This window comes from Haemaphysalis longicornis, unplaced genomic scaffold (assembly GCF_048455015.1).
Source record: "Haemaphysalis longicornis isolate Haplotype H1 unplaced genomic scaffold, Haemaphysalis longicornis Haplotype H1 scaffold_8, whole genome shotgun sequence".
Taxonomy (NCBI): Eukaryota; Metazoa; Arthropoda; class Arachnida; order Ixodida; family Ixodidae; genus Haemaphysalis; species Haemaphysalis longicornis.
In genome coordinates, this window is record NW_027526445.1 from 167,827,055 (window position 1) to 167,851,587 (window position 24,533).

The 24,533-nt window shown below is 48.4% G+C and overlaps 1 protein-coding gene across 1 annotated transcript; it reads right to left on the reverse strand.

The window, feature by feature from the left end:
- Positions 1–7,834: 7,834 nt before the first annotated feature.
- On the reverse strand, positions 7,835–24,300 carry LOC144148568 (uncharacterized). Its single transcript, XM_077680083.1, has 3 exons — positions 24,086–24,300; positions 22,611–23,217; positions 7,835–7,945 (listed from the first exon to the last, which is right to left on the reverse strand). Exons 1-3 carry the CDS (start codon positions 24,298–24,300, stop codon positions 7,835–7,837), a joined length of 933 nt encoding a protein of 310 aa, XP_077536209.1.
- Between the last annotated feature and the right edge of the window lie 233 nt (positions 24,301–24,533).

The following is a 24,533-nucleotide window of genomic DNA, read 5'->3' on the forward strand; positions in this document are numbered from 1 at the left end:
TTAACCCTCGGCCCTCAGTCCCCAGCGGCTGCGAAGCAACTGACCACGGCGGCGGTCAGACCTGTGACGTAGCAGAGGGTGCTAAGAATCCCTGGACCCGGACAGGCCGCCAATGGAATCTGAACCTGGCAACGTTTAACGCGCGAACCTTATCTAGCGAAGCAAGTCTCGAGGTGTTGTTTGAGGAATTAGAGGGCATTAAATGGGATGTAATAGGGCTTAGCGAGGTTAGGAGGACGGGTGAAGCCTTTACGGTGCTGAAAAATGGACACGTCCTATGTTACCGTGGTCTAGAGGACAGAAGAGAACTGGGAGTGGGATTTCTAGTCAATAAAAGCATAGCTGGCAACATAGACGAATACTATAGCTTTAACAAAAGGGCCGCAGGTCTTGTAATTAGGCTCAATAAGAGGTACAAGCTCAAGGTGGTGCAGGGCTACGCGCCCACATCCAGCCACGACGACCAAGTAGTGGAACGCTTCTATGAAGATGTGGAATCGGCAATGGCTAAAGTAAAAACACAGTATACCGTAGTTATGGGGGACTTCAATGCTAAAGTAGGCAAGAATCAGGCTGGAGACAAGGCAGTTGGGAACTATGGTCTGGGCTGTAGAAATAGCAGGGGGGACCTACTAGTTGAGTTTGCAGAACGGAATAACCTACGGATAATGAATACCTTCTTCTGTAAACGGGAGAGTCGGAAGTTGACCTGGAGGAGCCCGAATGGGGAGCACAAAAATGAAATAGACTTCATATTATGCGATCACCCAGGCGTTGTGCAGGATGTGGAAGTGCTCGGAAGGGTAAGGTGTAGTGACCACCGTATGGTAAGATCTCGAGTTAGGCTAGATTTGAGGAGGGACCGCAACAAGCTAGTACGAAAGAAGCCAATAAATGAGCTAACAGTAAGACATAAAGTAGAAGAATTCAGGATCGCGCTGCAGAACCGATATTCCGCCCTTAACATGGAAGCCGAGCTTACGACACAGGAAGCCAGCGACAACCTTACACGCATTATCACGGAATGTGCAGTAGAAGTCGGGGGCACTATGGCTAGACAGGATACTGGTAAACTTTCACAGGAGACGAAAGATCTAATCAGGAAACGGCAAACCATGAGAATCTCTACCGCAGCTGACAGAATAGAACTAGCCGAGCTCTCGAAGTTAATCAATAAGCGGAAGACAGCTGACATACGGAAGTATAATATGGAGAGGATCGAATACGTTGTAAAAAACGGAGGTAGCCTGAAAGCAGCGAAGAGACGTCTTGGCGTGGGGAAAAATCAGCTGTATGCACTTAAGGATAAGCAAGGCAATGTCATCACAAATAGGGATAAAATAGTCACAGTGGCCGAGGAGTTCTATAGAGATCTGTACAGTAGCCGGGACATACAGGATTATGCCGAACGAGACAGTAGTTCAGAGGAGATAGACATCCCACCAGTAACGACCGAAGAAGTAAAGAAGGCTTTGAAAGAAATGAAAGGGGGCAAAGCACCTGGTGAGGATCAGATAACAGCAGACCTCTTGAAGGATGGCGGAGAAATTGTACTTGAAAAACTGGCAAACCTGTATACGCAATGCCTAAAGACCGCAATGGTACCGGAATCTTGGAAGAACGCGAACATCATCCTAATCCATAAGAAAGGCGACATGATGGACTTGAAAAATTACAGGCCGATCAGCTTACTGTCAGTCGTCTACAAGGTATTTACCAAGGTAATCGCTAACCGAATCTCTGCAACCTTAGATATCAGTCAACCTAAAGAACAAGCAGGGTTCCGTAAAGGTTACTCAACAATGGACCATATTCACACGATCAACCAGGTGATAGAGAAGTGCGCTGAGTATAATGAACCCCTATATTTAGCCTTCATAGATTATGAGAAAGCATTTGACTCGGTCGAAACCCTAGCAGTCATTCAGGCATTACGGAACCAGGGGGTAGATGAGCAATACGTAAGAATACTAGAGGATATCTACAATGGGTCTACAGCTACCATCATCCTCCATAGAGAGAGCAGTAAAATACCTATAAGGAAGGGTGTCAGACAAGGAGACGCAATCTCTCCAATGTTATTCACAGCATGCTTACAAGAAATATTCAGAACGCTGGATTGGGAACAGGTGGGAGTAAGGGTTAATGGAGAATACCTCAGTAACCTCAGATTTGCTGACGACGTTGCGTTGCTAAGTAACTCGGGGGACGAATTGCAAAGCATGCTTTCTGCACTGGGCGAACAGAGTAGAACCGTGGGCCTGAAAATTAATATGCAGAAAACTAAAGTAATGATCTATAACCTCGGGACAGCACCGCAGTTTGAGATAGGTGGCGAGGCAGTGGAAGTGGTAAGCGAATATATCTACTTAGGCCAAGTTGTGACCCCAGATCCCAACCATGAGGCAGAGATAATTAGAAGAATCAGAATGGGGTGGGGTGCATATGGCAGACATTCCCAGATAATGAATAGCAGCCTACCATTGTCGCTGAAGAAGAAAGTGTATGACAGCTGCATATTACCGGTACTCACCTACGGGGCAGAAACATGGAGGCTGACTAAGAGGGTTCAACTTAAATTGAGAACGACTCAGCGGGCAATGGAGCGGAAAATGCTAGGTGTAACATTAAGGGACAGGAAGAGAGCGGAGTGGGTCAGGGAGCAAACTGGTGTTAAAGACATATTGGTAGAAATTAAGAAGAGGAAATGGACGTGGGCAGGGCATGTAATGCGAAGGCAAGATAACCGCTGGTCGTTAAGGGTAACAGAGTGGATCCCTAGAGAAGGCAAGCGCTGCAGGGGGCGGCAGAAAATTAGATGGGCAGATGAGATCAAGAAGTTTGCGGGGATAAATTGGTCACGGTTGGCACAGGACCGAGGTAATTGGAGAAGACTGGGAGAGGCCTTTGCCCTGCAGTGGGCGTAGACAGGCTGGGAATGGTGATGATTATGATGATGATGACACATTGTTATGAGGAAGAGTGGATCTGTTTCCGCATATTCGAGTTTCACCCAGCAGTGTGATCGGACATCATCATCTGCGCCTGGTTTCTTGCATCTTACGTGCAAGATCATCAGGACCCGCGCGCTGGGAAGAAAAGGCTTCGATTGTGCAACTCAGTTCCGACGGCTTCCTGTGCGATTCGTCCTGGGTGTGTTGTATCTCAACCAATAACCCTCACGATATCACTGATCCCCCTGAAGGATAACGTGAAGGTCAGCTGACTTGTATAATATAGCTGGCCCGTATAAGATCTCGAAGTGAGTGGGGTAAGGAGGAAAGCACTACCTAAGGGTTGGTGGCTATGACGGTTGCAGGGGTGCCTTTCGACGACACTGGTAGTTTGAAACTTATGACCTGTAAGTGTGAGTTTCAATTTATATCGTATGATTCAGGTACCCAAAATAGATACACATAGCTGCTATACATAATTATACCACATTACTTTCCGAGCCGTAGGGACAGTTCTTTGGGAGGGGGCTGGGAGTGTTTTGACGACTCTTTGCTTCAGTTGCTGAAGTTGAAGCAGTACTGCAGTACTTGAACTTAAAACGAGAAAACAAGCAACCTATAGGAAGTTCCGGTGGACCGAGCTGCCAGGTTCAGACTAACCAAAAATGCTCTCAAAAAGGGACCCTGCAACACTTCCATCGACCACGTCGAAGGTATTTTGGGCTAAAGTCTATTGTCCCAGCAATATCCTCCCTCAAGAATTATGAAAATCTGTTTCCTATCACCGAAACTGCGCGCGATGAGAAATCGCGCATAATTGTTCCCTCTCAGCTCGACCGCTGACAGCGCGACGAAAGCGGCGCGCTCTCTCCCGCGGTCCTCGATATATCAGAGGACGGGGAGTTTTTTTATCTTTTTCTCCGCAACGCCAAGGGTTCTATTTGCGGTCTGGTTCCACAAAAAAGCAGGCATGGGTGCCTGCTCGCAAGCGCGCCCTCCGGCTGGTAGGGCGTTTTTGAAGCAATAAACGTTTGTTGTCGAGTGGTCTCCTCGAACGGGGAGTGTTGAGGTCGTCACTCAAACCCTGCGCGCAATCAAAACAAAACGATCACGAAAACTACGCGCACAGGTTGGTGCATAAGAGGTTGGTACACAGCCCCAACGGCGGCGGATAGTCACAGGAAATTCGTGAAATAATTCGCGAAAGTTGAAATGACGTCGTTTACGCCATGCCAGGGGTGCATAATGAGGAGAATTGAAGAGAGCGCGGTTACTTTTTCCGCGTCTTTGACGGCGATTTGCGCCCCTACCGCTTCATGTCTACGTGTGGTATTTGGGTCAGGTATTCCTGACGATGCAATCTAAACGTCACGCAGGTTTACTTGCACTGCGCAAAGCGTATTCCAGGGTCCCTTTAAGAACTAGATTGTCCAGAGTGTTCTAGTGGCGTATTCAATACGCTGTACAGCTGCGCTTGTAATTCGTATTTTCCCTTCGTCATGAATTTGGTGCATGCAAGCATATTGCACAATGGTACGGGGTTGTAACGATGCCATCAAAGAATGTCGAGCGTTTACGTTACCTCCATTCACCGAGAAAAAACAGTCATGTTCTGAATGAAGGTTATCTTGCTTCCTTTTATCGCCACCTTTGCAGAACAGGAGGTACCTTGACGTGAAGATACGCATTGGGAAACGCCGTTCAGGAAGATAATATGCACAAAACGCCTATATAACTGGGCTATTTTAGAACATAATTGATCACGGCTTGACGCTTTCAGTGTTTTGCACGTGATAAACATCTATGAAGCTAGATGATTTAGCAAGATTTTATCTGGAAAGCGCGAAGCGCCGTTTATGTAGAAAAATAAATAAAAGCCCCTTTTTACAGAGAAAGCTGGTTTAAACGCGATCCTTTCTTCCATGCAACCTGAGTCGAATTCCAAAATCCAAGCTACTTCGACAGCGTCCGGATGGCGCCGTCGGATAGACTTGGCCTTTGTAACGACGCGGGGGACGTGGTTTCCACAGTCCAACGTGGACCCGCCGCGGTGTCTCACTGCCTAAGGCGTTGTGCTGCTGAGCACGGGGTCGCAGGTTCGATTCCTGGCCGCGGCGGCCGCTTTTTTTATGGAAGCGAAAGGCAAAAACGCCCGTGTGAACGAGATTTCGGCGCATGTTAAAGATCCCCAGGTGGTCAAAATTAATTGGGAGCCCTCCACTACAGCACACCTCATCGCCTGCGTTGCATCGGCGCGTTAAACCCTACAATCAATCAACAGTGAAACGTGGTGTGGACGTTATCGAGACCCGGAATGAGGCCGTCACTTGAAATAACGAAATTCCTTGTCATTGGGAGCCTCGAAAACCTGCAAGCATATGCATTCATCCTTGAACTGGCAACCAATGGAACGGGCTGCCGACCGATGGGTACGCATATTTGGTGTGCTGCCTCACGAAGAAGGGGCCGCCGAGTGGCTCCGAGAGCTCAAAGTTGTTTGCAAGCAGCAGCTTCACATCATTAAGAGAATGGGAAGCCGCTTCCGAGGCGCGACGCTGAATGTACTACGCAGCCTCACGCAGATTGGGCTGACGTCTAAGGCCTGTGATGGGGCAGGATGCTTCGCCCTTCCGAAGGTCCAACACCAACAGTTGGAAGTTCTGCACGTGAAAGCCTCAGAGTTATACCGGTCTACCTAAGCACACACGCCCTTTCTTGAAGCTATCAAGAGGAGGTCTGGAGACATGAAGTAACTCGCGCGGGACACGTACAGAATTGGGCTGCCTGTCACGCAACTACCATCGGCCGTTGCCTCATGGGACGACGTCTTAGATCGGAGCCCGAAGCCGCTGCTACTCTCCTATAGCCCAAAATATCACCGGCAAACGGGCGCATTCACACGTGTCGTTCTTCAAGGAGGGGCAGTCTTCGCCACTGCAGTGCCTAATGAAAGAACACTGTGTGCAACACTGGCGCGTATTGACTGCAGGCAGCCAAACAACCACATTGTTCAGTTAACGGCACCAAGCCCGTGTCGCACACTTCTTGACGCCATCCACTTCGCTGTAAAATACATCGATTCTGCGTACAGCACCGACAACTCCCTAAGGTTTACGATATTTACCGGCCGCCGCGAGGCTTTCGCTGGACTTCGTTCAGACCCCACATGTGGGAACTACTTGTGCCGAAATCAAAACCATCTGCTGTCGATTGAAGGACGCCACTAGTCCCGCTAGGAATATAGATGTGCGGGTGGATGGCGTACCAGTCCACGAAGGCGGGATTGGTGACGAGACTGCTTATGCGTGGGCGAGTAACCCCGTCGAACTCCGCTACAACCTTGGCTACCCCATCCCATTCGCAAGTAGCACTCCCGACTTAGTATAGGCCAAAGCCGCACCATGGAAGCATCCAAGAGATTACTCAGGAGCCTGACACCGCACGATTCTTCTTCATTGCCAGTAGGACTGCCGCAAGGCGCCGAAGTGCTCCTGCATAAGATATGGGCAGGGGCGCGCTTACAGAGAATGTGCTGACGAAGTGGCAGACCTGCGTGCGCAAGCGCCATCAGCGTGTTGACCAAGACCCACCGTCCGCAACAGCCGTTAGGTGCACATTCTGCTTTACAGGGGCCAAACCCATGGCGCATCATACCCTGTGGGACTTCTTCCCGTACAAATGCGACGGTTCAAGTGCCTACCGCCGGATGTTCGGCGTCTTTCAGAATGGGCGAACCCGGTGCCGGTCGTCTATACACGGTGGAGGCTGCTCTCTGTGTGGGAGTTTGCTCGCTCCACAGGCATTGACCATCGCATGAAACTCGCCCTCCCACCTCTTACCTTTCCACACGCACGCCACTGGTAGGCCCTGTTTTAATAAAGCTATGGATTGATTGATAACTCAAGGGTACCAGGTTCTATTCAGCCCACGGGATGCATTTTCTTTCGTGAGGCGCTAGTGTAAATCTGCCTTTCCGGTAGTGCGTTTTGCGCGATGAACGATGTTGTCAGTCAGGCATAAAAATCTTTCCTTTAAAAAGTACGACGACACAAAGGGCTGTGTTTGTGTCACTCTCTTCTTCCCGTTGCTGCCTCGGTAGTTCGCCTTTCGCAGAATACATTTTTATAAACGAATTACTCCAAGCAACTACCCTTGCAAGTTTCATTTTAGCGATATTTGTAGCTCCCCATTCAAAACTAAGTTCCCTGTTCAGGATGACACAAAGGGTTATGACTGGAGAGGCTACCGAGAACAAGCAACTTACAGCAACGTTATATGCATACACTGATACATCATACCACTATACTTACAGCCCCTCACATTTTAAGAAATCCTTGCGTAATCACAAGGTGCATATTTCAAGTCCCTGAGGAATCTCTTCTGGATTTTTCCTAATTACGGTACCAAACATCCTCCGCAAAAGAAAACGCGTAAAGAACCAAAACACGAGGTATTCAGTGAAATGCAAGTCTATGAAACAAAGCAGTGCAGTACACTTCTCGACCAGCAAGGCGAACCTAAAACTTTGTCAAATTTCGTTCTGCAGACATATTTTGATTCAAATTTTTGCAACGTCGTAAAATCAGTGAAAACGCTATACCAATAAAAACAGCATGGATTTTGTGGTGCCGTATGCACACGCCGATAAAAAGTGGAAACCATATGGCTAACGCGTCCGCGCCGGTACGCTTCCTGCTTGAAAAACCCTCGAGGTAATCCAGGGCCGATTTAACTTGGAAGCCCGGATAGATCAACCGAGTTTCGCTATGCCTGCCCGCTGCACGAAACCCCGAACGCTTTTTCACCCCGTCGCCTTGAGATGCTTACCAGAGTGGAAGAAAACTGAAAAACCTTACACTTGAGTGTTGCCACGGCAGCTCTCAAGGTTGGTTGGTTGGGTTTCTCGGGATCGGGGTGGCCGAAGAGCTCGATGCAACCTGCTTCTGCTCCTCCTCCTTCTTCTTCTTCCTCTTCGTCGTGACCTTCTTACGCTGTAAGATGTAACTCATACCCATGGCGGATATCGGCCAAGCCTTGTAGGAATAGGAATTCCAAACATAAAGGGGGCCAGATGCAGTAAGTAGGGCCGTGGGGTGACATCATGAAAACCAGAGCCACCCCCACCATGTGAAGAAGGAAGGCCACAAAGCTGGCGCTGTGAGTGCATTTGCAAAGTTGGAGATGGTATACTGTGGATTTGCTATACGGAATTATAAGGACAGTGGCCTAATCTCTACGCCAAGGACAGACTAAAAACACCCACGATTGGTGGGTAGATACAATTACGTTTTATTGTAGCGCCGCAACGCCAATCACTGGAGATGCTCTATAGTGCGCAAATTAGGTGCCCGTAGAAGAGGGCAGGACATCGAGCAATGTCATGGCGGAAAGAGGCGCCGCGCCTGGCCAGAGAAAGAGGCGGCGGCGGTGGTGGACAGGAGGATAAACTGGCGCTGTAACCATACTCCCTCTCTAGGTGGTCATGCTTCACTGCGGAACACTCAACGGGGGCAGCCATCTTACAAAGACCAAGCCTTCACTGATCTATTAGAGACGATAGTCTTTCTCGGGCTACTTTACACGCAAGAAGTTTGGTTTGTCTATATGTCTGTCCGTCTTTCTATCTGTGGCTCGATTCAGCAACCCGGCCAAACTGAAACAAAAGCTGCGCAACAGTCTTATCTACCCACAGCCAAATCTAAGTACACCGGTAGTGATCATACTTGTCAACATTGCTGAACCAAAACAACACTGTAATAAAATATGGGGCAGAAAATTAATGCATGAGTAATATTTGCAGTGTTTCATTATTAAAAAATTGACAAATGCTTGGTTTTTCTCATAGCAAATAAAATACACCAACTGAAGAAAACCGTCGCCTGCTGTTGTCCGCGCTACCTGGTGGCATTTAAAAAAATCCAACGGCAACAGCAACGAAAGGTTCCAATAGAAAGGCTTCACGTTCCGCTTGGAACGCTCGTGGAGTAGGGGAACGTGGTTCTATGAATGTTGTAAGTAGAATCTAGCCAGCCTCAATTTACGCGCGTTTCCGCCGTCTGGCAGCGCTGGCATCGAGGCACCCGACTTGGAGCAGTGGAACGGAGTAAATTTCAATTGAATTGAGCAAACCCTGAGCGTGTTATCTTTGGAGGAACGAGATGGCAGAGGAACAACATGAGAGGTGAGCGGGGAAGAGAAGGGAGGGATTTACTTGCCAGGGGCGCCAGTCGTCTATCGTCTTTCGATCGATTGATTGATTGTGGGGTTTAACGTGCCGACGCAACGCAGGCGATCAGGCGCACCGTAGTGGAGGGCTCCGGATTAATTTTTACCACCTGAGGATCTTTAACGTGCGCCGTAATCTCGTACACATGGGTGCTTTTGCTTTTCGCCTCCAGCAGACAAGCGGCCGCCGCGGCCGGGAATTGACCCCGCTTCCTCGTGTAGTAGTAAGTAAGTAAGTATTATTGAATAAGGCGGACTTAGCCTTGAATAGCCGCCGGAAATTGCTCCGCCTAATCGTCCCCAATACCATATCAAAACTCTCAAAGTCATCACACCTCACTCAGTCCTAAAATAACAGACACACAATATCACCACACCTCACTTAGTCCTGTGGACTGCAAGAATCCGAGTAGGAGATGAGACACCTCTCTTCGCACAATCCAGTGGTCCCTAGAAATAATAATGTCCTCCGATGTAGCATGGGGCACTCCTAACTTCTGGAGATCACGAAAAAAGTTCGTCCGCTCATGGTTGGTTTTAGAGCTCAGCATAACAACGCCTTAGTCACTGAGCCACTGCGGCGGGTGAATATCTTCTTTCTTCGGCATTTGGAACGAAAGGAGGAGATGCGCGGCCAACTTTTTAAAGTCGGCATCGCCTTGAAACAGAAATGCATTTCTTGACAGACATTTTTTGCTGGCAATGTATGCCGTCTGTACCCCTGTCGAACGTGTCTATTTTAGTGCACTTTCACGGAGCGCCTCCGGCTAAAAAGTCATTCGGGCGCCACTAAACTGCAAACGCGAATGACTGTTTCCACGGAACGCACTTAAAGCTGAGTGTGTTCCCGAAGTACACTCTACCCTGGCCCGCTCGCCGAGTAAGTAATCTGTTCAGCGAGGGTCCGGAACCCCAAAAAATAATCGAACAGATTTAGGAGAAATCCTCAAGGTGGAGCAAGTTTCTGCGAAGGAATGTTTGACATCCACATGAATGCAGCCTTACGGCTACAAAGGAAAACTGTACAGCTTTCTCAGAAACTTCGCAGTTGAAGAAACAAAAATCATGGACCAAGACAAATTTTTCTTCAGCGTCGGAGCTTCTGAGAAAGCTGTACAGCTTTCCTTTGTAGCCGTAAGGCTGCTGTCAGGTGGATTTCAAACATTCCTTCGCACCCCAAAAAATAGCACAGGACAGCCAGAGTTTAGGCGACTGTAAGCAATGGTATGGTTAATTATGAATATATTCATCATTCATTCTTACAGAAAAAGAAGGAGCCTTGGCAAACAACAAATAATCTCGCGCTGATAATAATGATGATGATTGCTTGTGGTATCCCCTTTGTAAAAATAACATACCTATGTTCTATACTCTCCTTTAGTACGAGCGCTGCTCTTAGGGCAGACACAAAATACTTATTTCTTTCTGTTACACCCGGTAGTTATCGTGGGAAATATTCCCCTTACTGCTTTTCTTCCACCACCATTCTAATCTTCTTTCCGGCGTCTCAAAAGCCTTCAAGTTAACTCCATCTGTGCTACCCTGAAATCCTAGGGCTTCTCGAAGCAGAATATTTCCGTCATGTAGATTTGGATGGGAACGCTCACATTCCAACTATATGTGCCGCATAGTTTTCGTTTCTTTTCCGCAGACCACGCATACCCCATCATCTTGTGTATACATCCCCAGAAAGCTCTTCGGTCGGAAGCAACCTGCTCTAACCTCAAAAAGCAAAGCACCGCCCTTGGAATTATGGCAGAAATTTTCCTTTCTGATGTCCCATTTCTCAGCCCTGTACATCTCTAACGAAGCTTCTTCTTCCATTTTTAGGGGCGAAGCCACTTGGGTTCTGGGGCTGTTGCCGCCCCCGTCGTCGTCGTCGTCGTCGTCGGAATCGTCGTCTAGTGTTGTGCACGGTACTAAAACACCGGGACACTCCTTTACGCCTCGAGATAGAACGTTACGTGTACTAATAAAAAAGACACCGGGGCACTCGTTTACGCCTCGCGCTAGAGAGGTTAGTGCTTCAAAAACAAAAGACTTTACAGCAAAGCTGTATATACCTCTACCCCCAACGGTTTCATTACCGTTAGCAAAAACGCCAAGGCGCCAAGAATACACTTACAGACTGCTTGCTTCGCCCCTCTCCAGGTGTCACGTTAGTGGAAATGGCCCGGGATTTTTTCTCTACGTTTATTCTTTTCTATCAGCCTTGCCTCTTTATTGGTTTCCTTGGCGGTCTTTGAGTCTCCACTGTTGTTTCCGTATTTCATCGTTAGACTTCTAGTCTTCCTTACCCACTGCGTGTCCACGTTTTTCATGTACAGGTACCTAAAAACTTTAGCTGCTCACCTACCTTGATGCATTGCTCTGAACGTCTTCCAAAGCGTATTTTAATCTGAGCTTCTCGAACTTCCAACGACGCGCAGCCCATATCTCTGCGCACTGCTTCATTAGTTGTTTTACCATGCGCTCCTAAAGCCAAATGGCCTACCGTCCTCTGGGTCACGTCAAGGTATTCCAAGGCATCTGATTTCAAGCAGAATATTGCACTCGCAAATGTGAGGACCGGAAACATTACTTCTTCCCATATTCCTCTCACTACTTTATATTTGTTATACTCCCACAGAGCTTTATGCTTCATTATAGCTGCATTTCGCTTTCCTTTACTCTTAAGTTGCTCCTACTGAGTTTTTAAGTATTTGTCCCCTTCGTTTATTCTCACTTCGAAATATTTATATTCCCTGACTCTGGGTAATTCGACATGCTGGATTGACACTGCGTCAGTGGTAGTGTCCTTGAAAAACCTTATTCCCCGTTCTCCAGGGCTAAACTTTTACCCGAGGTCTGTGGCTTTCTCACCAGTAATATTTATGGGCCGTTGCATGTCGTTCTGTTTATCAGCTAAAAGAACAATGTCGTCTGCATATAACATTCCCGGAATGCTCTGTTGTACAACTTCGCCTTACAGCATAAGAGTTAGCTTGAACCCTAATTGACTTTCTTCTAGTTTCTTTTGTAACCTTGCCATATAAAGCATAAAGAGTATTGGGGTCAAAGGGCATTGCTGTTTCAGTCCTAGATGAGTTTTCACCTGGTGCGCGCATTTATGCCCTTCCTGTGTTATCCTATTCCTGTTATCTTGATAGATCACTATAAGGAACTATATTAACTCGTCATCTAATCCCCGGAGTTTTAGCATTCTCTACAGCAGTTCTCTGTTTCCGTTGTCATATGTCCCTTTAACGTCTAAGAACGTAATCCATAATGCTCTATTCTGACCTTTCGCAATATCATTGCATTGTGTTATCGCGAACAAATTATCATCCAAGTGCGTACCTTTTCTAAATACATTCTGGAGTTCCCCAAGGATTTCATTTTCTTCCACCCATGCTTGAATTTCTGATTTCATCGCCTGCAGTATCCAGTGACGTTACTGTAAGTGGCATGTATGAATCATACTTGCTTTGTTGCCTCTGCCTTTACATATAAATTCACCCTACTTTCTAGCCATTTTTCGGGCATTTGTTTCGTTTGTATCACCTCATTTATTGCCCTTTTAAGCGGCGCCTTACTTTTTGGTCAAAGCAGGTTTATCAGTTCCATTGGTATTCCCTCCGGGCCCACTGTTGTTTGGGGGGAAACGTTTTGCTCTGCTTTTTTCTAATCGAGGTTGCTCAAACTTATTTCCCTTTCCGCAGTTTTCTGTGGCGCTGATGTCATCGGTGCATGCTTCCCTACTTCTAGTTCCCTAAACTTCTCACTGAGCAGTCGTTGAATATGCTCCAACACGTGCTCTCCTTCTAAATGTTTCCCCTCCTCATCAGTCAAGAATTTTCGGTGGGTATCGTTTTTTGAGGTTAGTGATTTTACATGGGGCCAAACGGCGTGCCAGCGCCACCTGGTGGGTTGTTGCTCCATGGCGGCCGTTCTATGCAGCGTCCTTTGTAGTTGTGTTCCCGTTTTAGCTATTTCTTCTATTATACATGTCCTCTGATTATTTTCCTTGATGACAATGGTGCTGCGATTCGCTTCGCAGCGAATAACAGTGAAGATGTAAGCGCTGGTGTTCATCGCCGTCCCGAAGGGTTTTTTTGCGTGTGTGTGCATGCGTGGACCTGTGAGAGGCGTGCCTATTACAGTGTTGAGCAATGTAAACATATTCATGTGCTCACATTGCTTTTTCTCAGGTGAGCAAGAGAGGGAATTTTATCTAGTCTTGCGGAATATTGACGCCAGCTATCGTCACTTGCATCGCGGTCAAGGCACTTCATTTCGCCGTTTAGCAGCATGCAGGCAAAGTCTCATTCGGGGGGTCCGACTGCACTCGGCGTAAGTGCACTTAAATAGGCACGTTTGGCAGGAGTATACTCTGTAATCTGGTTATTCGTACTTTAATATTTCGAATTTTAGGATAATTCGAATTGCACGGTTTGGTGCGGCCGAGTCTCCATAGAAGTCAATGTATTGAAAAGGCCGTTAAAAGGAACGTCAGTGGCGTCCGCAACACATAATTCGAACTATGCGCCACAGCGCCGGCAGCCGGACTATTCCCACTGTATAGAAGAGCGTGGAGTAAACGTAAATCAGGTAAGAGCATACCTAAAGCTCACATGGTGTTGGGATTCAGCCATCCCGATGGGGTCACCACTGTTGGGACTGGCCATCCCAGTGCAATGCGGTGTAGCGACGTTGCCTTTCTCTGTCGGCTATCGACGCGCCACAGAGCAGAGCGATGAAGTTCTCGAGGCGACGAAAAGTGTAAGCAACATTTATATACCGTATGTGCAAGGGTAACAACTGCGTTACATGGAGGCGCGAATCGGCCCCGCTGTCGGCGCGTATCCCGGTGCAGCGAATTTGGGGTGAGTGCTCTGGCACAACAACGGCGAAAGTTGTGGAGAAGTCTCCCTGCATAGTATACTTAGATGTGGAAATGAGTTCAGAGTGTGGGGCGTACTGACCGATGGCATTGTTTCTGAGATCGTAAGCGTCGAACCTGCCACTGCCAGTGACTACAAGGAGAAGAGCGGACAAAAAAAAATCCCCCCACCTCCCCGAAGGGGATCGTGCGGAAATGCGAAAGCATTGGGTGCACCGATGAGTGCGGTGCGAGTAATTATTATTAATGGCGTACTTAATGAAGAGAGACGAGAGCGTGAGTCCTCCAACCGATGATGACGTTGAAGCAACTGCAGTGACGTCACCGGCAGCGGGAGGTGTAATGCTCAGGTTGCATTGTGTTACACTTCGTGCTTGCGGTATCGTTGCCGCGAGGGATTCGACTTCACCGACTTCCATCGCTTTAAAGGCGCCAGGCGCGCTCTCCACTGCATTATATAGATTCCGAGCGCAGCGAGCGGAGAGAGGGTACGCGGAGAGGAGAGAGAGCCCGCCGAGCTCCGCGATGCGAGCGCCCTCACACGCCCGAGTGCGCTGCTCCTCTCCACTCACTCTCCGCTACTCCGCCCGAGCTCCGCGATGCGAGCGCCGCGGGTCCGCCGCGCCGAGACGACGACGACGACGACGAAGGCAGAACTACGAGGCGCGCGCTCACGTGCGCTCGCGCTGGAGGAATGCAGGCGCACGCCGACGGAGCACGACAACCCTCGACTAAGAAATGCATTCGCATTTAAAACCAGAGCGGCCATCGCTGGGAATGAGGAACCAAATTCTCCTCCTTCTTCCGTTTCTCCTTCAGTTTTGGAGTGTACGCGAAAAGGAGCCCTTCGGCTACATTCGCTCGCAACAGCAACAAGTCTTGGTTTTCCCCTTCAAGGATAAAAAGACAGGCTTCAATGACAGATATTTTCATGCATTCAGTTGCTAGGTTGCTCTCCTGTTCCCCAGCCGCATCGCACGGTTTTTGTACTTCACGTTCGTTATTTCGAGCTTCCATTAATTCGAACTGAGGGGGGCGTCCCGTCGCAGTTCGAGATAACAAGCTTTTACTGTACAATGAGAGACGATGGAAGGCGTGACCGGTTTATTTGGACAATCGGGCCAAGGAAGCCTTTTAAGTGGTGATGATGATTATGTACAGGTGATGATGATGCCAAGGCCATGAGAGCTAGCATTGATGATAGTTACGAGAAAGTTCCGTAACGCATTGAAGAGCACCGGGAGCGTGGTCAAAGTGTCACATATAATTACCCCTCCTCGGCCAGGAGCGGCCGCCTGGCCGCGACTTATTCTGCGGTCCTGCGGCTTGAGACGAGATATCTGTACGATTTCAGTACCACGGCAGCGCCGATCTTATGGCAGTTCTACTGGCGTAACACGATAAATAATTAGCGAAGTCTGTTCTGTGATTTTGTATGGACCAAAATTTCTCGCACAGACCGGGTACACGAACAGGACTCCATAACAACACTTCATCACCCGGCCGAAACTGAACAGCGCGATGTGCCACGTCGTAGCTAGTTCCACGTTTGGTTCGACGTCACGCGAATTGGAGGTAGTGGGTGAGCTGTGAAACGTACTGCTCCTGAAATGGCGCATCAGAGGCGACAGGAGCATAGAAGAAAGTTGACTCGAAAGTAATAGATTGGGAGCTGGAAAAGACTAAGAAGAATGGTGAGCATCCAGTCGTCTTTTGCGTTGCAGTATTGTATGCGAAAGTCACAAAGGGCAGGATGATATCCCAGTTGCGATGATCAGGGCTGATGTACATGAAGAGCATGTCCGCGAGGGTTCGGTGGAATCTCTCAGTTAAACCAGTTGTCTAGGGATGGTAGCTGGACGTTGTTTGGTGCACCGTGTTGGAGGCACGCAGAAGCTCTTCAACTACAGAGGACAGAAAAGCCCTGCCACGATTGCTGAGGAGGGCGCGTGGCGCGCCATGGCGCAAAATAATGTTGTGCAGTATGAAGTCAGCGACTTCAGCAGCTGTTACTGAGCGAATGGGTGCTCTATCAGCGTATCGTGTCAGATGGTCGACAGCCGTAACTATCAAACCGTATCCAGATGGCGTTGGAGGTAGTGGTCTGAACAAATCGATGCCGGCCGTCCCGAAAGGCACCGATGGACAAGGAAGAGGTTGAAGTATATAGTCCGGCGGGAGGAGTATTGAGCGCTTGCGATGGTGGCAAGAGGCACACGAGCTAACATATTTGGCAACAGAAGTGTTCAGACCAGGCCAAAAGTAGGGACTACGTATTCGCTCACACGTTTTTTCGAAGCCAAGGTGCCCAGCGGTAGCCGAATCGAAGTAGGCTTCGAGGATAGGGCGCCGGAGTGTACGAGGAACAACAGCGACCCATTTTCTGCCGCTTGGATGGTAATTGTGCCGGTTGAGGGCGCCATGAAATAGCTTGAACTTGCTGAGTTGACGATTCTCCCGGCTGTTTGGGGGTGACAAACGGCCGTCGAGATAGTCAATGTGTGCGTTCCAGTTACCCCTTTATTAAGCGGCTTCGTTGCCGACTTCGCGGACAGTCCGCCATGGTAAGCCCCATTCCAATACGAACGAAGACTGCCATAGAGATAATATACTCTAGAGGGAAAGCGCGCCGCTGAGCCAATGCATTGGAACCGTACGACACACAGTGGCAGACATGATACAACGATTTGAAGATTTCCAGCTGAGGTTTTGCTTACTAAAAGCGGCGAAAGCGATGGGTTGTCATCTGGCAACGTGCTACTGTGGCGTTTCCGCGTCCGGCTAGCGAAGCATGCCGGGAATAATTGTAACATGGCGGAACGCTGGCCAGGCGGAGTTTGTGTAGGCGGCGTCGACAGCATTGCGTAGTTTATCTCCTGTGGGTAGGTAACCGACGTGTTTTCGGTTTAGCGTGTGACTTATATGTACTGAGACTATTTGAGCAAGATGTGGCAACGCTCACACAACACTTGCGCGCAAGCTCAAATGTGACTGATCGCATGCGCGAGGGCGTCAAGGAATCAGCTGATGGGGCGCACAGAAAAAATGAATCTCCGTCATGATCTCCGTGCATTTTTGCGCTGTGCTCCTTTGCTTGCCATTCTGTGAAATTTTGCGAGTCGCTCAATGCTTTTCAAACGAAGTGAAGTGAAGAAGTGTGGCTTTGTAGCTGAATGTAAAACCTTTGTTGACACACACAAAAAAAGAAAAACGTTATCGCATGGGCCAACACTGACATTGCCGGTGAGTTGCGGCCCTTTGAAGCACAGGAATGAAAGAGCGCGGTCGATCGCAGGCTAACGGAGTGGCAGAATGCATGCCAAGGGAGTATGCGAAATACAGTCAGCGGCGTGTCCCGTTTTTCTTTCCGTCTGCATTCGTCAAGTTCTAGCTGCTTTCCACCACTTCAAAGGGAAAGCTTGTGGGACTGAATGGGCAGTATTGAATAGGGAGTAATTTTCCGCACAGAGCGCGCGAGGAGAGAACATCGACTTGTTGACTTATTGTGATTGATTAAAAAAGAAACCGCATTTCGTTACCTATTTTTTCGATCTACCTTCACGAACGTTTGAGCGAAAGTTCGAAGCACGGAGAGCTGTAAGAAGTTCCATGAATAAAACAACTGGAACCGAACGATTATAAAAGTTCCTTTTAGCTCTCTTTCAACGGGAACAATCGCTGGCTGCCACTCCGTAGCCTGTTGTGAACTTGCGGTAGTCAAGGTCAGATCGGAATCGCTGTTCCGGCGTCAGTTCACGCGCAATAGGCAGGGTGCTTAACGTGAAGAAACGAATGACGGCCTCGCAAGCGCCCGGGGAGGCACTTGCTCAGCGCGTGCATCCGACTTGTAACAGTTGTACGCGTTTTGCACGCACACAGATCTGAGCTGGACACTGCACACACACACACACGCACACACACACACACACTGCGCAAGTCAGGCGCAAGGGCCTCGCCAGTTCCTAGCACACTTAAAAAAAATCAAAACCAAAACTGAGCTACGCATTACTTTTTGTTCGCTAATTAGAGCCTAAAGTTTTTTGTAGAGCTAGTTTTAATTACTGAGGCAATTATTTGTAACTGTTTTGCTTCAGGTTTTTGTTTTAGTTAAATTATTAACGAACAACGTTTCACAAAACTGATTACAATTGATCTGGCAACCATGGGAATTGTATCATGTCAGCGCCCGCGATTCGTACGGTCACGGAGCTCGCTTTACCCCCCTGAAGACTGCTTCGAGGAGAGCGCATCGAAGTCAGCGACGATGCAGGCTACATTCCTGTCTAAACTGAAAAACGACGCCAGCGCCACCTTTTCGCGTAAAAATGTTGTTACAGACTAACTTGTTCTTTTATTGAAATATTTCGCATAATTTATAAGTGATAAAGGTGATTTTGTTTTTTTATATCCCATAATGTTTGTAATAATAACAGTAATATTAACGAAACCTGCGGCTCGCGTCCTAAACATGTCTGCTACGAGGTTGTCGTCTGCAGAGCATAGAGTTTCATACTAATATATTATAATATGATATATAACCTAATATAATATATTAGTACGAAACTATGCTGCAGAGGCACTCAGTATATACAGTTGCGAAACTCCACATAGGCCCCATGTATCTAAAGCCCAACGTTACTGGATATACACCAGTTGTGAAACTCCCGATGGACTCCATGTATCGAAAGCCAGTCTTCGGTTGCCCCCCACCCCTGCACCGGGGCAAGCACGGGGCCAGTTGACTAGCCTGTCGTCTGTCGATAGAATATCGAAGTAGTAATCAAGTGCTTGCGGCTGCTGCCGTAAGTCATAAAAAGAAAGGCCGCAAATACACAAGTAAATTTCACCTAATTAATATATTCTAATTTATAAAGCAATCTCTATTTTGCAAAACGTTTTGAATAATAATAGTTAAGCGAAGTTCAGTTTTTGTGTCCTTGATGCCGCGCGCGTCGACCTTCCCGTCAGCTTCCAGGGAGCAGGGGCGCTAGCGCCATCCGGATTTTGAAGCGGAGTTTCGCAACTGTATATATTAAGTAACTCTGCCAAAAGCCGACCTTTGGTTGCCCCAATGCGCCGGGAAAAGTACGGGGCAAGTTGACTAGCCTGTCGTCTGTCGGCAGAACATCAAAATAGCACTCATACTTGCGGCTGCTGCCGTATATGATAAAAAAGAAAAGCCGCTATAACAAAAGTAAATTTCGCTAATTAATGTATTTTAATTTCCAAAGCAATCTTTCTTATCCCAATTTTTTTACTAATAATAGTTTTGCGAAGTTCATGTTCCTGTCTCGTAGGTGCCGCGCGCGTCGACTTGCCCCTCAGCTTCCTCAGAGCAGGGGGGCTAGCATCGCCCGGATTCTGAAGCGGAGTTTCGCAACTGGTATATATCTAGTAACACTGGTCGTCTGCGTATGTGTTGCGTTCTTGGGTGCGTTCCAATTTCCCCTTTAGACGGCTTCAATGTCGTCTTCGCGGACAGCCCGCCATGTTAAGCGCCGTTCCAATTCGAACGAAACAGTCAACGAAGACTGGTTCGAGAAGACGGCATCAAAGTCAGCAACGATGCCGGCTACCTTGCTGTCTAATTTAATAAGTGACGCAAGCACCACCTTTTTGCGTATTAATGTTGAAACAAAAGCACTTGTTCTTTTATTTAAATATTTAGTATAATTTCGTAGTGAAGAAAATTACTTCGTTTATTTTTAAATCACGTAATCTTTCTTATAAAAACGGTAATATTAGTTACGAAACCTGCGGCTTGCGTTTCTCAACATGTCTGCTACGAGGCTGGAGTTCGATAATAACGTGCGCTGCATATTTGGACGGGGGACAGGTGAAAAAGACAAACCTTACGATTGCGCACCATTGTACTGTTTGTCTTTTTCACTGTTTATCGAATTAAGACTACCAACTAGCCCCTAAACATGCCTGTAGAGGCTAGAGTGCCTAGAATTTCTCCTAGGCTGCGTTCCAATTCGCGGACAGCTTGGTAGACAGTCTACGAAGCAGTCTAACTAGACGTCTAAAGGAACAAAGGGTGCGTTCCAATTTACCGTTTAGACAGCTTCGTTGCCGTCTTCGCGGACTGTACGCCATGTTAAGCCCCGTTCCAATTCGAACGAAGCAGTCAACGAAGACTGCTTCAAGGAGACAGCATCGAAGTCAGCAACGATGCAGGCTACCTTCTTGTCTAAACTAATAAGTGACGCCAGCGCCACCTTTTTGCGTATTAATTTTAAAGCGAAAGCACGTGCTCCTTTATTTAAATATTTAATATAAGTTACTAGTGATGAAGATGACTTTGTTTAATTTTTTAATTACGTAAAATTTGTAATAACAACGGTAATAATAGTTACGAAACCTGCGGCTTGTGCAACTCAACATGTCTGCTATGACGCTGTCGTCTGCGCTGGTGTTGCGCTTGCGAACGCGGCGCCGTTCCAATTTTATTCCTTTAGACGTCTAGTTAGACTGCTTCGTAGGCTGTCTACTAAGCTGTCAGCGAATTGGAACGCAGCCAAAATCGGAACGGCGTCGCGGTCGCAAACGCAACACCAGCGCAGACGACAGCGTCGTAGCAGACATGTTGAGTTGTGCAAGCCGCAAGTTAATATTACAAATGTTACGAAATTTAAAATTTAAACAACGTCCTTTTCATCACCAGTAAATTATAATAAATATTTAAATAAAGGAACAAGGGCTTTTGTTTTAACATAATACGCACAAAGGTGGCGCTGGCGTCACTTGTTAGTTTAGAGAGGAAGGTAGCCTGCATCGTTGCTGACTTCGATGCTGTCTCCTCGAAGGAGTCTTCGTTGACTGCTTCATTCGAAATGGAACGGGCCTTAACATGGCGTACTGTCCGCGAAGACGACAACGAAGCTGTCTAAACGCTAAATTGGAACGCACCCCTAGTGTCGCGACCGGGCCGGCCGAGGGAAAATGGTATGCGATACAGCCGCCAGGTGGCAGTACCGCTCTCTGGCTTGCTGCTTTTTCGGCCAGCTAGGGAGGCAGCAAGCCGGAGCAGACGCTTCGCGTTGAAATTGCAGCGGTGGTTTCAGGGCTTAGCACGCGATTGCCTTGTTATTCTGCGTTTTCCATGCAGATTGTAAATAAAGCGTGTGAATTTGAACGAAATGTATGCGAGCTCTCTGCCTTGTTGAGCTTTTGTGTCCGTCTGCTGTGCCGCCTCTTCATAGATTGGCCGCTCGCGCGCTACCAATGTTGCTTTTGAAATTGTGGTAATTAAGATGTGGCCAACCGGGGGCTCCCAGCGGTACGACTGTTCAACACAAAAAATCACATATTTCTTTCCTCATCCGCGACCACCACTCCCTCCCGTAAGCTGCTGTCGTGACTTCGTTGTCATGTGCAGAATCAAAGGCACTGTACAAACCCTCTTCTCGCAACTTTTGATATGTACACGTAGTATGGACACTTTCCCTGCACTCGGTGGCAGGCCTGCAGGCACCCATCTGCAGGGGTCATTATCTCTCCGATTGGCCCTGCCAGCAATACCAGCAATAAGGAAAACCAGCAATACGGAAAACCAGCAATAAGGAAAACCAACCAAGACAAAATGTCAATTTACAATATAAACCTTTATTGTAGAAGTCTCAGTGTCAAGAATTTATTTACATTTTTCACTTTGACAGCTCCGAACTCCTAACAGATGTCAAATTACCAATGTGAGATTTTTTTATTACAAAAGCCACTGTACCAGGAACTTATTTACATTTTTTACCTGAACAGCACTGAACACCTTACTGACACCGCCGCATCTTCAAGAGCTTTTGCTTCTCCCGCTTACAGGACAGGCTCTTATTTGTTGCTTTCGTGAAGAAGTGCAGTCTGGTGAGTGTGGAAAACTTTATCGCTGTAGTGAGCTTACGTCCATGCTCAATGCAGCCAACTTTTTCAAGTTCATGACCCTGAAGAAAAAGCAAGAAGCTAAGAAAGCTTTCAGCATGAAGCTTGTTTAGGTTGAAAAACACAGTGAAACCATTTTCAAGCTTTGTGATGAGTTTTTCAAGAGCGTCTGATGGGTAGAGGAGGCCCCCATGTTTGAACTGATTTGTCAGCGTGGAATTGCAGTTCGATTCTGCTTGCAGAGGCATAATGGAGAGACAAGATGCACAATCAGGGCATGGAAATTTTTTCTGAGATTTGCGCACACCATAGCCAGCTAAACAGAAAATTAGCCGGCTATCGGTTTTTTTTTCTACCATGTCATCATGGTCAAGCAGGAAGGCATGCTTTTCCAGTACTTCTTCAGCATGCGTCAGGTTTCCTTCATACAGAAGGCTATCAACAAGGGCTGCAACACGAGCTCCCTTCTGTTCGGGCGCATCAGAAGGCTCTAAAAGAGCAGTCACCAGTTCAGGAGGAGAGTTACCTCTTTTAGGGGATCTTTTCAGGACGACCTCTTTTAGCAGCCTCTGTTCTTGCGCGGTTCTTTGCGCTTCTGCGATTTCGACCAGTGAATTGTGGATGCCCAGTTGTTCTAACTTTTCCGTGCTTGCGGATAAGAGGATACTGAGCACCTTCTTTATGCTCTTTCTCATGAACGTATTGACTTTGTTCTCTTCCTTTCGGGACCAGTCGAGGGCACGCGCCACGTAGTTAATGTGGCTCATGAGGAAGGCGTTGTACAGTCGCAGGAGGTTGCACTCGGAGAGGCCGCCCCTCCGCTTGGAGACGCGCATCATGAGTCGGATCGTCGCTTCCGTTTTACCAGTCAGGTTCTCGATCGTCTTAGTGTTGTTCTCTCGACTTTGAATGAGCATACCGAGTATCCTGATGACATCCACCTTCGGTATGACGGAGCCGTTTCTCGTGCGCAGCTCGATGGCCGCTTGATTCGGGTGCGGTTGCCCCGCTCCGCCCTTACGGCTAGAGCGGTATAGCAGGAGTTCCGACTTGCCCGGCGACAGTTTTAGTCCCGTGTCTTGAAGGTACTCTTCTGTGATCTGTAGCGCCGTTTGCGGGACTTCTTCCGTCTGAGCTTCCGAACCACCATGGCTCCAGACCGTGATGTCGTCCGCATACAGAGCATGATTGATTCCGGGGATACGTCCCAGCTCGAGGGACAGGTCCCGCAGAACGAGATTAAAGAGCAGCGGTGACAGTATTCGTACTCCTTCGACCTCACTTGGCCAAGTTTGAAGAAGGCCGTCCGGTCACTGAGGAATGGATGGATGGACGGAGGCAACTTCATTGACAGCCTGCAGATCGACGCCCTAGAGCGCCGTGACGTGGGCCTCTACGTCATCCTGGTGGAGTCCTCTACTCGGCGTCGGCTTCAGCTACTCCCGCGGTTTGTCAACCGTGAAGGCGCCTCCCCGTCGTTTTCGCTCGGCTTCTGCCTTTCGAGATCCTCCAGGACCTGCTGGACAGCCCATGATTGTTCTTCTTGGTCGTAGCTCGCCATCGCTGCTTCTAGCCTCGACGGCAGCCTTCCTCTTTTTGTTGACGCTCGCTCTGGAAACATGACGCAGTCCCACAACATGCGCACGAAGTCCGCCCTCCCCCGCTGGCATACCTGGCACGTGTCGGTCGGGTAGGCTTCAGCATATATGTGCTTCATCAGGACCGGGGTCGGTAGCGACCCTGTTTGCAGCTGTCGTAACAACACTGCCTCTGCACGGCTCAGCCATGGGTGAGGGGGCGGGAGGGTTCTTTGAGCCAGAAGGTGGAACTTTGTGACCTCGTTATAGTCTGTTATGCGGTCGTTGACTCCACACCACTCCGGACGGTCGGTTTTGGCGGCGCGGTCAGCGCTCGCGCCGTCGCGTGGGCCGTCTCGTTGTGGTTGTCGTTCGTTGCCGACGCGTCTTCGCCTGAGGATCAGGGTTGACCCTCTACCAAGGAACGTCACTGAGGAAGGATCTTGTGTATGAGTGAAAGTTTCTTCCGAGGTTGAGTTTCGATATCATCTTCAGCATGTAGTGGTGACGAATCGTGTCGAAGGCTTTTTGTGAGGTCGAGGGCTAGGATGCCCCTGACGTCTCTCGGATACACTTCCAGGACTTGGTTCTTGAGAAGCCACATGACGTCTGGCGTGGACAGTCCGGGTCTAAAGCCGACCATGTTGTGCGGGAAGATCTCTTCTTGCTCGATGTGACGTGAGATCCTTGCGTTGAACACGTGTTCAACGACTTTGCCGACACTAGACGTCAGCGAGATCGGTCTCATGTTCTCGGGCGCTAGGGGCTTCCCCGCTTTGGGAATCATGACGACTGTTGCTTCTTTCCAGCTTTTGGGAACTTGGCCAGTTGTCCAGACCTCGTTCGATTCTTTTGTGAGGGTCTTGACTGATTTGGCGTCGCTGCTATGGAGCATGCGGTTCGTGACACCGTCATGCCCCGGGGCAGAATGGCTGTTCAGCTCTTGTAGAGCCGCCCAGACGTCCTGCTCCGTGATTGGACCGTCGAGAACCTCCTTCTATTATCCTTGGTATTCCGGGT